Genomic DNA, 15099 nt, shown 5'->3' with positions numbered 1-15099 from the left:
GTGGCTAGGACTTCCAATACTATGTTGAACAGCAGTGGTGATAGTGGACATCCCTGCCGCGTTCCTGACCTTAGGGGGAAAGCTCTCAGTTTTTCCCCATTGAGAATGATATTCGCTGTGGGTTTTTCATAGATGGCTTTTATGATATTGAGGTATCTACCCTCTATCCCTATACTCTGAAGAGTTTTGATCAAGAAAGGATGCTGTACTTTGTCAAAAGCTTTTTCTGCATCTATTGAGAGGATCATATGATTCTTGTTCTTTCTTTTGTTAATGTATTGTATCACGTTGATTGATTTGCGGATGTTGAACCAACCTTGCAGCCCAGGAATAAATCCCACTTGGTCGTGGTGAATAATCCTTTTAATGTACTGTTGGATCCTATTGGCTAGTATTTTGGTGAGAATTTTTGCATCCATGTTCATCAGGGATATTGGTCTGTAATTCTCCTTTTTGATGGGGTCTTTGTCTGGTTTGGGGATCAAGGTAATGCTGGCCTCATAAAATGAGTTTGGAAGTTTTCCTTCCATTTCTATTTTTTGGAACAGTTTCAGAAGAATAGGTATTAATTCTTCTTGAAAGGTTTGGTAGAATTCCCCTGGGAAGCCATCTCGCCCTGGGCTTTTGTTTGTTGGGAGATTTTTGATAACTGCTTCTATTTCCTTAGTGGTTATAGGTCTGTTCAGGTTTTCTATTTCTTCCTGTTTCAGTTTTGGTAGTTGATACATCTCTAGGAATGCATCCATTTCTTCCAGATTATCTAATTTGCTGGCATAGAGTTGCTCATAATATGTTCTTATGATTGTTTGTATTTCTTTGGTGTTGGTTGTGATCTCTCCTCTTTCATTCATGATTTTGTTGATTTGGGTCATTTCTCTTCTCTTTTTGATAAGTCTGGCCAGGGGTTTATCAATCTTGTTAATTCTTTCAAAGAACCAGCTCCTAGTTTCGTTGATCTGTTCTACTGTTCTTTTAGTTTCTATTTCATTGATTTCTGCTCTGATCTTTATGATTTCTCTTCTCCTGCTGGGTTTAGGCTTTATTTGCTGTTCTTTCTCCAGCTCCTTTAGGTGTAGGGTTAGGTTGTGTACTTGAGACCTTTCTTGTTTCTTGAGAAAGGCTTGTATTGCTATATACTTTCCTCTTAAGACTGCCTTTGCTGCATCCCAAAGATTTTGAATAGTTGTGTTTTCATTTTCATTGGTTTCCATGTATTTTTTTAATTCTTCTTTAATTTCCTGGTTGACCCATTCATTCTTCAGTAGGATGCTCTTTAGCCTCCATGTAATTGAGTTCTTTCCGACTTTCCTCTTGTGATTGAGTTCTAGTTTCAAAGCATTGTGGTCTGAAAATAGGCAGGGAATGATCCCAATCTTTTGGTACCGGTTGAGACCTGATTTATGACCTAGGATGTGATCTATTCTGGAGAATGTTCCATGGGCACTAGAGAAGAATGTGTATTCCGTTGCTTTGGGGTGGAATGTTCTGAATATGTCTGTGAAGTCCATTTGGTCCAGTGTGTCATTTAAAGTCTTTATTTCCTTGTTGATCTTTTGCTTAGACGATCTGTCCATTTCAGTGAGGGGGGTGTTAAAGTCCCCCACTATTATTGTATTGTTGTCAATGTGTTTCTTTGCTTTTGTTATTAATTGCCTTATATAATTGGCTGCTCCCATGTTAGGGGCATAGATATTTACAATTGTTAGATCTTCTTGTTGGATAGACCCTTTAAGTATGATATAGTGTCCTTCCTCATCTCTTATTACAGTCTGTGGTTTAAAATCTAATTTGTCTGATATAAGGATTGCCACCCCAGCTTTCTTTTGGTGTCCATTAGCATGGTAAATGGTTTTCCACCCCCTCACTTTCAATCTGGGGGTGTCTTTGGTTCTAAAATGAGTCCCATGCAGACAGCATATCGATGGGTCTTGTTTTTTAATCCAGTCTGATAGCCTGTGTCTTTTGATTGGGGCATTTAGCCCATTTACATTCAGGGTAACTATTGAAAGATAGGAATTTAGTGCCATTGTATTGCCTGTAAGGTGACTGTTACCGTATATTGTCTGTGTTCCTTTCTGGTCTATGTTGCTTTTAGGCTCTCTCTTTGCTTAGAGGACCCCTTTCAAGATTTCCTGTAGGGCTGGTTTTGTGTTTGCAAATTCCTTTAGTTTTTGTTTGTCCTGGAAGCTTTTTATCTCTCTTTCTATTTTCAGTGACAGCCTAGCTGGATATAGTATTCTTGGCTGCATATTTTTCTCATTTAGTGCTCTGAATATATCCTGCCAGTCCCTTCTGGCCTGCCAGGTCTCTGTGGATAGGTCTGTTGCCAATGTAATGTTTCTACCCTTGTAGGTTACATATCTCTTCTCCCGAGCTGCTTTCAGGATTTTCTCTTTGTCTATGAGACTCGTAAGTTTTACTATTAGATGTCAGGGTGTTGACCTATTTTTATTGATTTTGAGAGGGGTTCTCTGTGCTTCCTGGATTTTCATGCCTGTTTCCTTCCCCAAATTAGGGAAGTTCTCTGCTATAATTTGCTCCATTATACCTTCTGCCCCCCTCTCTCTTTCTTCTTCTTCTGGGATCCCAATTATTCTAATGTTGTTTCATCTTATGGTATCGCTTATCTCTCGAATTCTGCCCTCGTGATCCAGTAGTTGTTTATCTCTCTTTTTCTCAGCTTCTTTATTTTCCATCATTTCATCTTCTATATTACTGATTCTCTCTTCTGCCTCATTTATTCTAGCAGTTAGCGCCCCCATTTTTTATTGCACCTCATTAATAGCCTTTTTGATTTCTACTTGGCTGGATTTTAGTTCTTTTACTTCTCGAGAAAGGGTTTCTCTAATAACTTCCATATTTTTTTCAAGCCCAGCTAGTATCTTTAAAGTGATGATTCTGAAGTCTAGATCTGACATCGTACTAATGTCCGTATTCAGTAGGTCCCTGGCAGTCGGTACTACCTCTTGTTCTTTTTGTTGAGGTGATTTTTTCCGTCTTGTCATTTTGTGCAGAGTAGAATAGATTAATGAGAGAACAAAATGCTAGCAGAGTAACCACGTCCCCAGAAAATATACTCTAAACAAATCAGAAAAGACCTGAAGCAGTGGAAAACGAAACAGAAAGAGAGAAAAAAGAAAAAGAAAAAAAAGAAAAAGATAAAGATAAAAACAAAAACAAACAAAACAAAACAACAACAACAACAAAAAACCAGAATGTGATCAAATATGATCAGGCTGGTATATAGATCAGTGCCACACAGTAGATTTGGGGTGTATTTTGGTCTTTTAGAAGAAAGTGCCTCCCAAAATTTTAAGGAAAGAAAAACTTATATATGTACAAAAATAAGGGTTGATATGATGAAGGGATGGAATATGACTGTAAAGATGGAAATTATAAAAAATTTTATAAAAGGAATTGATAAGAAGTTGTTTGAAAAAAGAAAGAAGAGGATTTAAAAAAAGAAAAAAGAAAAAAAAGGCAGAGGATGTGATCAGGCAGGGGAATAGAAAACACCATATACTAGAGATTTAGGGTATATTTTAATCTGTTAGAAGAAACTATCTCAAAATTTTAAAGAGAGAACTTATATATATAAGCCAAAAATACAGGTAACTACTATGAAGGGATAGAATATGACTCTAAAAATGAAAAATAAAAAAATTTTTTTTAAAAAAAGGGATTGATAAGATGTTGGTTGAAAAAAGGGAAAAAGAAAAATTCAAAAAGAAAAAAAAAGGAAAAAAGACAGTTAAAAAAAATTAACTTTGAAAGACTAAAGAATCATGGTAAAAAAGCCATGAATTCTATGTGCAGTATTCCCCTATCGCTGGAGTTCTGCCGTTCTCATTGATCGGTGAACTTGGTCTTGGCTGGCTATTCTCGCTGATCTTCTGGGGAGGGGCCTGTTGCCGTGGTTTCCAAAAGTCTCTGCCGGAGGCGGAATTGCCCTGCCCTTGCCCCCTCTCGGCTAAGTAATCTGCTCGGGTTTGCTCTCCGGGGCTTTTGTTCCCTGCGAGCTTTCCCTACAGCTTTGGAGGTGGAGAGTGAAAATGGCGGCCTCCCAATCTCCGCCCTGGAGGAGCCGAGAACTCGGGGCCCGCTTCTCAGTGAGCCCCCAGAGAAAAGCCGTCAGTCACTCCCGTCTCCCCGGTCTCCGGCTGCACTCCGTGCTCACCCGGCCTGTGACCGCGCGCCTCTGTCTCTGGCACCCGACCCCGGGTGGAGTCTCCAAACCCAGCAGATCCCTGCGGTGCACTCCCTCGCGGCTCCTCCCGGGGGAGGAAGGTGAGTCTCCCCAGATCTGCTGCTTGTTGGGTCCCTGCTGGAGGAGCAGGGGCCCGACTGTGCCGCGGATCACGGTTTATGTCAACCCCGAGCTGAGAGCCCGCGCCTGGGCTCCGCCTCTGCAGGCGGCTTCCCTACTCTGTTACCTGGGAGCTCTGCCGCACTCAGGCACCCCCGGTCTTTCTTTGACCCCGAGGGTCCTGAGACCACACTGTCCTGGAGGGTTCCACCCCCCGCTTAGCCACCAGAGTGATGTCCCTTGGCGGAGCAGACTTTTAAAAGTTCCGATTTTGTGCTCCGCGGCTCTATCACTTGCCAGAAGCGGCCAACGGAGGCCCCTCCCCCGCCGTCTATCCTCCCGAATATCGCCTCAGATTCACTTCTCCACACGTCCTACCTTCTAGAAAGTGGTCGCTTTTCTGGTGAGAGAGTTGTTGCTCTTCTTTTCTTCGATCTCCTGTTGAGTTCGTAGGTGTTCAGATTGGTTTGATCCCTATCCAGCTGAATTCCTGAGAGGAGATGAAATCCAGGTCTCCTACTCCTCTGCCATCTTGCTCCGCCCCCCAGAATCACTGTTTTTAAAAAGGTTTATTGAGGTGCAATTGACATCGAGTAAACTGATACCTGTAAAATGTACAATTTGACAAATTCTCCATGTATATACACCTGTGAAACTGTCACCATGATCAAAATAATGAACATATCCACCACCCCTAAAATTTCCTCATGCCCCTTTGTAATTTCTTTCTCCTACCTCTGCCCATCTCCAGGCCTTCACTGATCTGCTTTCTGTCACTCTAGTTTGCATTTTCCACACTCTTAGATAAATGGTATCATACTCATTTTTCTCCGGTTTTCTTCACTCAGCATAATTATTTTGAGATTTATTCATGTTGATATATGTATCAGTTCATTTCAATTTTTTATTCATTTACTTTCAAAAGCCTCTATGAACATCCTTGTTAAGTGTTTGTATGGACATATGCTTTTCATTTCTCTTGGATAAATACCTAGGAGTTGGACAGATAGGTCATGTGGTAGGTGTATGTTTAATTTTTTTTTTTTTTGGTGTAAGTTTAATTTTTAAAGAAACTGCCAACTGTTTCCAAGATGTTTGTACCATTTTATAATCCCATCAGTAGTATATGAGTTCCAGTTGCTCCACATTGTCACCAGTAATGGTATTTCATAGTGGGAGCATAGTGGTTTTAATTTGCGTTTCCCTAATATTGTTGGACATCTTTTTATGTGTATATTGTCATTTTTGCCTCAAATTTGAATCTTTGCCGAATCAAGTTTACTTAGATATTTTTCCTAGAAATGTTGTAGCATTAGCTCTTAGATTTCAATCTATATGCTCCATTTTAAATTAAATTTTTCTATATATAAATTAAAATTTTCTATTTTCTAAAAATTTCTATAAATTTTTCTATATTCTATATTTAATATTCTATATTAAATTTTTCTATAAAGTGTGAAGTAAGGATCTAAGTTTTATTGTTATCATGATCATTTTGCATACAGCTATCCAATTATTTCCGTAAACAGTTCAAAAGTTATCCTTTTTCCATTGAATTGCCTTGGCACCATTGCCAGAATCAATTGGTTGCATATTTGTGGATCTATTTCTGGAATCTCTATTGATCAATTTTATTTTCTCTATACCAACAACACTATCTTGATTACTGTAGCTTTAGGTTGTTGTTGTTTTAAAGCTTCAGAGTCTAAAATAAATAAATAAATAAATAAATAAATAATAAATAAATAAATAAATAAAATTTTTTAAAAGCTTCATAGTTTTGAAATTAGGTAATATTAGTCCTCTATTTTTCCCCCAAAGCCATTTTGGGCTATTCTGCCTTTGCATTTCCACATAAATTTTAAGATTAGCTTATTAATTTCTATAAAAACCCTACTGGGACTTCAACTGAGTGTTTTATATCCTATCTTCTTGTTCTATCAATTGATAGAGTAGTGTTGAAATCTCTGACCAAACGGTAGATTTATTTTTTTTCTTCTTGTAGTTCTACCATGTTTTGCTTCATATTGTTTGAGGCTTCGTTATTACATGCATAAACATTTTAATTGTTATATCTTCTTATGAATTGACCACTTTGTTATTATAAAGTGATACTCTTTATCCATGGTAATGTTTTTTGCTCAGAAATCTACTTTGTCTGATACTAATATAATCATTCCAGGTTTTTTTTAAATTAGTGTTAGCATGGTATATGCTTTCCATCCTTTTACTTTTGAGCTACATGTGTCTTTATATTTAAATTGTATTTCTTGTAGGCAGCATATAGTTAGGTCTTGATTTTTCATCCAGTTGGGTAATCTTTACCTTTTTATTGGAGTGTTTCAACAATTTACATTTTGTGTGATTACTGATATGATTGGATTTAAATCTACCATCTTGCTATTTGTTTTCTACCAATCTACCTGTTTGTTTCCTTTCTCCTTTTTTTCTACTTTCTTTTGGATTGAGTATTTTTTTATTATTCCATTTTAGCTATTTTATCTTATCACCTATAATTCTTTGTTTTGCATTATAGTAGTTTAGAATTTTAATATACATCTTCTCACCACCTCCTTCAAATAAGATTATACTACTTCATGTATAATGTAAGAACTTAAAACAGTGTTATTCCATTTCCCCTTTCAAGCCTTGGTGCTATTATTTCATGGATTTTATTTGTGTATATATTACAAATTGCACAATACAATGTTATTGTTTTAGTTCAAATAGTCACTTATCTTCCAAAGAAATTTAAAAGGACGAAAAAACTTTTCAATATTTTCTCACATTTTTATCATTTCTGTTGTTCTTCATTTCTTTGTGTAGACCTGGATTTCCATCTGGTATCATTTTCTTAGTACCTGAAGCATTTCCTTTAATATTTCTTGCAGTGCAGTCCTGCTGATTATGAATTATTTTATTTTTTGTATGTCCAAGACAGTCTGTATTTCATCTTCATTTTTGAAATAGATGTTCACCGGTTATAGAATTCCAGATTGACAGTTTTTCTTTCAGTACTTTAGAAAGGATGATCCACTGTAGCGCATATCTGCACTATAAGAATGACTATCGTTACTCTTATTTTTGTCCCTCAGTATGTATCTTTTTCTCTCTACCTGCTTTTAACAGGTTCTTTTTATCATTGGATTGAGAAATTTGTTTGTGATATGCATTTGTGTTGTTTCCTTCATGTGTCTTGAGCTTGGGGTGTACAAGTTCCTTGGATCTGTGAGTTTACAGTTTTCATCAGCTTTGGAAAATTCTTCACCATTGTTTCTTTAAACATTTTTTTTCTGTATCCCCTTCTCTCTGCTGTACTTCAGGAACTCCAATTACATGCCACTTGAAACCACAGATCACTGATGCTGTGTTCATTTTCCCTTTCAGTCTTTTTGCTTTCTGTGTTTCATTTCAGACACTTTCTGCCACTGTGTCATAATTTTACTATCCTTGTCTTCTTCAGTGTCTAACTTGCTGTGAATTCCAGTCAGTGTGTGGGTTTTGTTTTGTTTTGTTTTCATTTCAGACTTTGTAATTTCCATCTGTAGAAGTCGAGAACAATTTGTATTATTTTTATATTTTCCATGTCTTTATTTAACATGTTTAATCTTTACCTTCTTGAACATATGGAATATTTTTACAATAACTGTTTTTATATCCTTGTTGGCTAATTCTATAATCTGTGACATTTTTGGTTTTGTTTTTGTTGATTGATTTTTCTCCTCAGAAAGGGCTGTATTTTCTTGCTTCTTTGCATACTTAATAACCTTTCCTGAGATGCCAGACATTTTGAATTTACATTGTTTGGTGCTGGATATTTTTGTATTTTTATAAATGCTCTTGAGCTTTGTTCTGGGGAAATGATTTGATCTTTCAAGGCTTGCTTTTGTTAAGTGAAATCGGAACAGACTTTAGTCTAGGGATAATTTGGCCATGCTACAGAGGAAATTAGCCTTCTGAGTAGTACTCTACCATATGCCTGTGAATTAGGAGATTTCCGCTTTGACTGGTGGGAATATGGACTCTCCCAGGCCCTATGAGGGTTTGAGGATTGTTCTCTCCAATTCTCTTGTGTGGGTTTTCCCCCCGCCTCAGGTGGTTTCCTCACATTGATGTGCTGATCAATACTCAGGTGAGCACTCCAGAGGGACCCTCTGAAAATCTCTGAAGCCTCCCTCTCCATGCAGCCCTTTCCTCCAGGATTCATCCTTGTGACTCTATCTGTAGATACCTTGTCCTTCCTGGAATTCCAGCTTCTTCTCCTCCACCTTGGGAGACTGCCAGGCTCTACCTGGGTTTTTCTTCCTGAGCTGCTGTCTTGAAATTCTCTCCAGACAATAAGCCAGGACAATGGTAGAGCTCACCTAATTTGTTTCTCTTCTATCAGGAATCATTGTCCTAAGCCAGCTAATATCCAATGTCTGTAAATAGTTGTTTCACGTATTTTGCTTGGTATTTTAGTTATTTGATGTGGAAGGGTCAGGCTGATGTCAGGAACTGTGGAGGGTCTAAAATTTTACCCTGCTTAGAAACTAATACGTTTCATACCACAGTTTCATAGATGCTGGCAAAAGATAAGAAATTCCTAGGGGGAGACAAAGGACTCTATTACTCACAACACAATTAGACAGCATGAACTTCATGTTCTCATTACTTTCCTTTGCATTGTCCCCCCGCCAAGTTCCACAGTGCGGTAGAGAGCAGCACAGATGGATGCTGTACACACAGTAGATATGTGTTACATCTGACTTGTACTTATAAAGGGGGCTGCCAGCAAATCTACCCAAGCTTTCTCTGAAGAAGGACATTATCTTTACTATCCTGGTGAGAAAACAAATCAACTTTCTGCCCTAGAGAATATACTGTCTTTATATTCCAAGTTTGTTTGCTATCCAAACATCCTTGAAAAGATATTCTATAAAAAGCTGATATAGGATATACAGAAAGTATAACTTACATCATTACTGTTTTTTAGGACCAGTAAGAAAATCAAAATTGCCAAGCAAAGAAAGTAAAATTGTGGCTTTGAATGAATGAATGAATGTTTTAGGAAGAATTTCAGAGATGAGGTACTTCTTTATACTGTGGAGCAGTAATTAACTCTTGCTCCAGTGGGAGAGAAACATCTATGACTCTTGGCATATGCTGGGCTTCCCAGAGCGTGTGCTTTTCACTTTTCCTTGTTGTTTTTCAGAGGGTATTATTCCCGGGCCCCCCACAGACCTCTCAGTCACAGAGGCTACCCGGAGCTATGTGGTGCTAAGTTGGAAGCCTCCTGGCCAGCGTGGCCATGAGGGCATTCTGTACTTTGTGGAAAAGGTAAGACTCTGGGATCGACATTATTACCTCAGGCCTCTTCTTAAAGATTTCTTTAAAGAAATAGAGATTACATTTCCATTGTGTCCTGACCTCTTTAAACCCTTATAAACTATAAACAGTCCTCACCAAAATATGTATATCACACAGAACTTTGCCTGAAAGTTCAAGGGGTTTATGGATCCCTGGAGCTCACCCATAGACTTCTAAGAGGTCCAAAGACCCCAAATTAAAACCCTTTTAAGCAGAGAAATGTTCCTGAAACTAGATTGTTCATATGGCACTGTTTTCTAGACACTTTCTCTGTTTTCCTTGCTCTAGTAATGGCTTTTCATCTCTCTACAACTTGTCTCATACAGTCAGAAATGAACATTGATGAGGGTAGATGAACTAGAGGAATAAAAGTTACAGTACTTTCAGAATCCTGTCAAATAGCCAGAGAGTTAAAGAGAGAAAGTCCTTACATGCTGCCGCACACTCGGCTAGTACTACTCAAGTGTAGATAGTAGGGTAGGGTCAGGAATTACAAACAGCATGAAATACTGGCTAGTTCTTGCCCTCAAATATCTTACAATTTTATTGTAATTATGTTAGAGAGGGCAGCATATAATGAAGGCCTAAAATGGGTGGGATGATGAGAATTATATGTGACTCCATCACATACCTATATTTGAAGGTGGTTGTAGTAAGTATTTCTACCCAGAAAATGGAGAGGAGCCAAGACCTGGAAAGGATGTTATTTGGGGAAAGTGCCCAGTTGCAAGTGCAGACATATAGGAGGAACACCTGCTAGGTAAGGCATACTTGCTACAGGAAAAGGGCATTTAAAGAGAATTTGCTTAAAATGAGGTTCAAAATCCATTTGTTAAAGTTTTGATTAAGATGTAATTGAAAAAAATGAAACAAAAATAAGTTTATTTTATGTTATCTGTAAGAATGTTTACATTTTTATTGGCAGCCATGCACCATTTTATTTATTTATTTATTTTTAATGCACCATTTTTTTTTAAGAACAGTGAATGAAACAATTGGCTGTACCCTTTTGTGTATTTTGTTTTTATAAAATTTTGTGATAACACGATAAGTTATCATTTACATTTTACTTTCATAGCAAAATTATAGAAAAGGTCTTTATTTGGCAAAAATATTATGTAGCTTGGTTAGTTTTCCTGAGAGCTTTTCTCTTTCATCCTTAATGCTATTCTGATCATTCAATTTCAGAACACCTATTAGGTCACCTTCCCTGACAATTATTACAAGAGAATAGATATCATAGATATATAGGTGTGTACAAAAATGCAAACATCTGCAAATTAGGTGACAACATAAAACCAAAGGCAACTATCACTATGGCCTTTTAGTTATTTCAGATCATCAGAGAAAATTATACTAGCACTAAAACTGCTAGGATCTGTGGCTTTCCTATCTTAATTAATAAATTTATTAATTTATTTCCTTGATAAAGACATTTAGCTCCTGTCTTTGAGGAGCATGCCTCACTTCTTATCCCTAGCAAATTGGTAACAATAAATGGATTGTCTCTTTAACATGCAATATGGGCATCTTTCAAAAGAGTCTGATTTTACCAAAATAATATTAGAAGTTTTTATTGGTATTAATTTGTGTATTTTCTAGATGTTAGCCTCAAATTAAATATAACTTGAGTAGCATTTCTGATTTTAAATTTTTTTTTCTATTTTTTTTTAATAGGGGGCAAGACTAGAGTGGAAAATGTTTATTTCCTGGTGTGCTTAATTCATACCCTTCACTGAATCTTTTTTAAATGCTCCACAGGAAAAGAGTTCTGAATAAGCTCTGTGACAATAATTACCATCTTTCCTACAGTAGTGACATAGTAACAACCTACCACTGAGGCATTTTCTTCAGATGAGTTAACTTTGGCTTCTGTTGAACATTTCCTCTGGTCACATAAACTCTAATTTCTCCAGGAAAATCTATCACTTCGCTAGACCTAAATGCATATGAGTCTGTGATTAAAAATTTAAGTGTTCTTCCACCAGCGAACCTATTAGTGTGGAACAGAGGGAACATGTATGAGTGCACTCTGAGTAGAGAGGCCTCTGTAGGCACCGCTGACATATACAAAAGGCCCAGGATGTTGACATATTGGGGGAGCAGAACATGCCCAGAGACTAGGGCACATTTACAGAAGAACTCTCCAGACGTCAAACCGTTCTACTCAGCTGAATCTCAGGTTATTTCTGATGAGCCTCTTCTAACATGTTGACCTTTCTAAAGGGCATTGTTTCACATGCTCTTGTCCTGCAGCACGTTTTCATCCCCAGAATGTTCATGCCTGTGGGAATGCTGCTTCTTCAGTAACCCTTGAGCTTGCACTTCTTTACAGAACTTGTTACCAGAAATTGCACACACATAAAGCACAAACTTGCCTGTCATGGCTACTGCTTACTCCCAGTTACACCGTGTCTGTGAGCCCTGAAATTGTTGACATTTAATAGAAGGCATCGATGGGGCATAGAATTTGCACAGTTAGTAAGAGACAGAGCTAGGATTTGAACCTGGGCAGTCTGGCTCAGTTTTCATATACCGTATCCAACTAGTACACATCATTGCATTTCAACCTTCCCAAGCCTGCCTTTTCTGGAAAGCTTGGATAATCACACAGTGCTACCCCCACAATACTTACAGTTCAGAGCATAGTTGAGAGGATTAAAGAGTTACAATGGCATAAAGCTCTTAGCATAGTGAAAGGCAGCTATTATTTTTATTATGAAAAAACAAATGGTAATTGTTATATGTTCCCCAGTGGAGAAAATGTCAAAATGAATCAAAGCCATAAACTAAAGGATTAAAGATCTGGGAGAATTTTATCCCTCAGTTAGCAGCAGATTGACTGTTTAGGGGGAATTTATCCTCTCCACCCTCCCACACACAATGACACAATCATGAAAGATTCTACAAAGGACTTTAGAGGTTACCTTGTCACATTTGCTTTTTTTACAAATGATGAAACTGAGACCAAAGAATACTCACACGACTTTCCCAAGGTCACATATCTTGTTATTAACAAAGCTAGGACCGCAATGAATGCCTCTGGGTCCTTTGCACCATACCACATTGCCTTCCATTTCAAGTCAATGAAGATTACGCCAAGCGATATATCAGTATTCTTATAGTCCCAACAGCGTATCATCCTTGACAGCTGGTCACTGTATCACAAGGTTTGGATTTCTAGAAAAGTCTCTTGAAAATGTTCAGAAGTTCCGAAGCAAAATCACTTCTACTGACCTTGGGGCAGAATTGAGAGTTCAAATAGGCGGGATAAAGGATTATTGAAGACTAATCATAGTTTTCTCACTATATTCTCTACAAAGTGCAAATCGACACCACATCCTTTCAAGGATATCAGAGTAATTCTAGATCATTTAGGTTCTAAGAACAGAATTGCTTTGAATTTAGTTTCCCCCATCATTTATTCTAAAATATGGGGAAGAGGGGCGCCTGGGTGGCTCAGTCGGTTAAGCGGCTGCCTTCGGCTCAGGTCATGATCCCTGGGTCCTGGGATCAAGCCCCATGTCCGGCTTCCTCTCAGTGGAGAGCCTGCTTCTCCCTCTCTCTCTGCCTGCCTCTCTGCCTACTTGTGCTTTCTCTCTCTGTGTCAAATAAATAAATAAAATCTTTAAAATAAAATAAAATATGGGGAAGAAAAAAAGAACTTCTTTAACTTTCATTAACTTCCTTCCTTCATTCAGAATTCAAAACCATTCATTCAGAAAAAAAACAATTGTTGATTATCTACTATGTGCCAGATACAATTCTAGGCTCTGGGGTATAGCAGTGAACAAAGACAACTCCCTGAACTCATTTCATTGAAATTTACTTTCCAATGGAGGAGATGACAAATAAACAACTTAATTTCAAATACAGTTAAGTGTTTTGAAAAAAATAAAGCAGGGTAAGGGATAGAAAGTGATGAGAAAGGAGCGAAGAACTCTTTTAGATTCTTTGATAGAATAGGGAGGGGATGATCAAGAAGGCCTTTTTGAGGAAGTGGTGTTTGAGTACAGACCTGAATGAGATTATGAGTCATTAAATAACACTCAATTAAAATAACACAGTTTATAACAATGAAAATTTAAGTATTTTATATAGCATAGTAAATCTATTTACCTACCCTAAGAATTAGAAAAGTATCTGACCCCAAACTGCCTTCAAAATAAAGTCTTTTATAAGTAGATTAATGATCTTTAGTTAATAAGTTAGTGAAGTATTAAAGTAGCATATTTGTCAAACAATCTGAAGCCATATTTGATTTTGATAATCCTCTGGACTATAGATGCTTCATCCCCAATTTCCTCCAAATCTCTTCTCCAGTTCAACTCAAAACAGGTAAGTAGTTGCTGACTGATAAAAAAGACTGCTAGTTGCCTGGCTCAGAGTCCCCATCTATTCTTGCCCTACTGTGAATGGGTCTCTCTGTTTGGGCTGCAGTGTGACGCAGGAACAGAAAACTGGCAGCGGGTGAACACAGAGCTCCCCGTGAAGTCTCCCCGCTTTGCTCTGTTTGACCTGGCTGAAGGGAAATCCTACCGTTTCCGCGTCCGCTGTTCTAACTCGGCAGGAGTTGGTGAGCCCTCAGAGGCAACCGAAGTGACCGTGGTAGGGGACAAACTTGGTGAGTAAAGAGTTTGGTTGAACAACTGTAAACTGATTTTACTTCAATTCAAGAAAAAATTCCAAAGCAAGAATCTTATTAGAATGTATCTATCCAGAAGTAAAAGTGGTGGCATCCTTCTTTCACATTATAAATGTAATTGACAACTATACCTGACTGATACGTTTTAAAAATTCATTATTATGAGTTATGAAGTTATGAAAAGTAAACTTCTCCAGGAGTTTCAACAGTATTGCTAATGTATTTTTTTTCTGGAGTATTTAGTGTATCGTTATGCCCCCAAACTAACATACGTATTTTTAAATTTTCCACTTTAACAAATTTAAATAAAGTGACTGTATGTTCGACATGATTACTTATATAAAATTTATATATGTGTGTGTTTGTTCATATGTGATAAGAATGCATTTTTTAAAACCACCCTGAGTTTGATCATCATTTTCCTCCTTTGTCAGATATCCCCAAGCCCCCAGGCAAAATCATCCCAAGCAGAAATACAGACACGTCAGTGATAGTTTCATGGGAGGAATCCAAAGATGCTGAAGAGCTGGTCGGGTACTACATAGAGTCAAGTGTTGTTGGCTCTGGCAAGTGGGAGCCCTGCAACAACAACCCTGTGAAGGGTCCACGGTAACCACAATGTTGGGGCGGGGGCTGCTGTGGGGAGCCTTCTGACTCTAGAACATGGAGGCTATGAAGAGGAAATGCACAGCAAATGAATCGTTGAGCACTACATCAAAAACTAATGATGTACTATATGTTGGCTAACTGAACATAATAAAAAAATTAAAAATTAAAAAATTACTTTTTAAGGGGCGCC

The 15099-nt window shown here is 37.7% G+C and overlaps 1 protein-coding gene across 2 annotated transcripts in view; it reads left to right on the top strand.

Annotated features, from left to right (window-relative positions):
• The window catches only part of MYOM1 (myomesin 1), a 156182-nt gene that overhangs the window by 76569 nt on the left and 64514 nt on the right, over positions 1 to 15099 (top strand). For both annotated transcript variants that reach the window (XM_045886981.3, XM_045886982.3), the window contains exons 16-18: positions 9501 to 9625; positions 14096 to 14279; positions 14735 to 14909. In XM_045886981.3, the coding sequence (XP_045742937.1) occupies positions 9501 to 9625; positions 14096 to 14279; positions 14735 to 14909 (484 nt within the window). The remainder of the gene's footprint in view (positions 1 to 9500; positions 9626 to 14095; positions 14280 to 14734; positions 14910 to 15099) is intronic.

Source organism: Mirounga angustirostris, unplaced genomic scaffold, assembly GCF_029215605.1.
Source record: "Mirounga angustirostris isolate CCGP_5_RB_7025 unplaced genomic scaffold, mMirAng1.0.hap1 SCAF_14, whole genome shotgun sequence".
NCBI classification, from domain to species: Eukaryota; Metazoa; Chordata; class Mammalia; order Carnivora; family Phocidae; genus Mirounga; species Mirounga angustirostris.
This window is presented reverse-complemented; position numbering and strand designations above follow the sequence as displayed.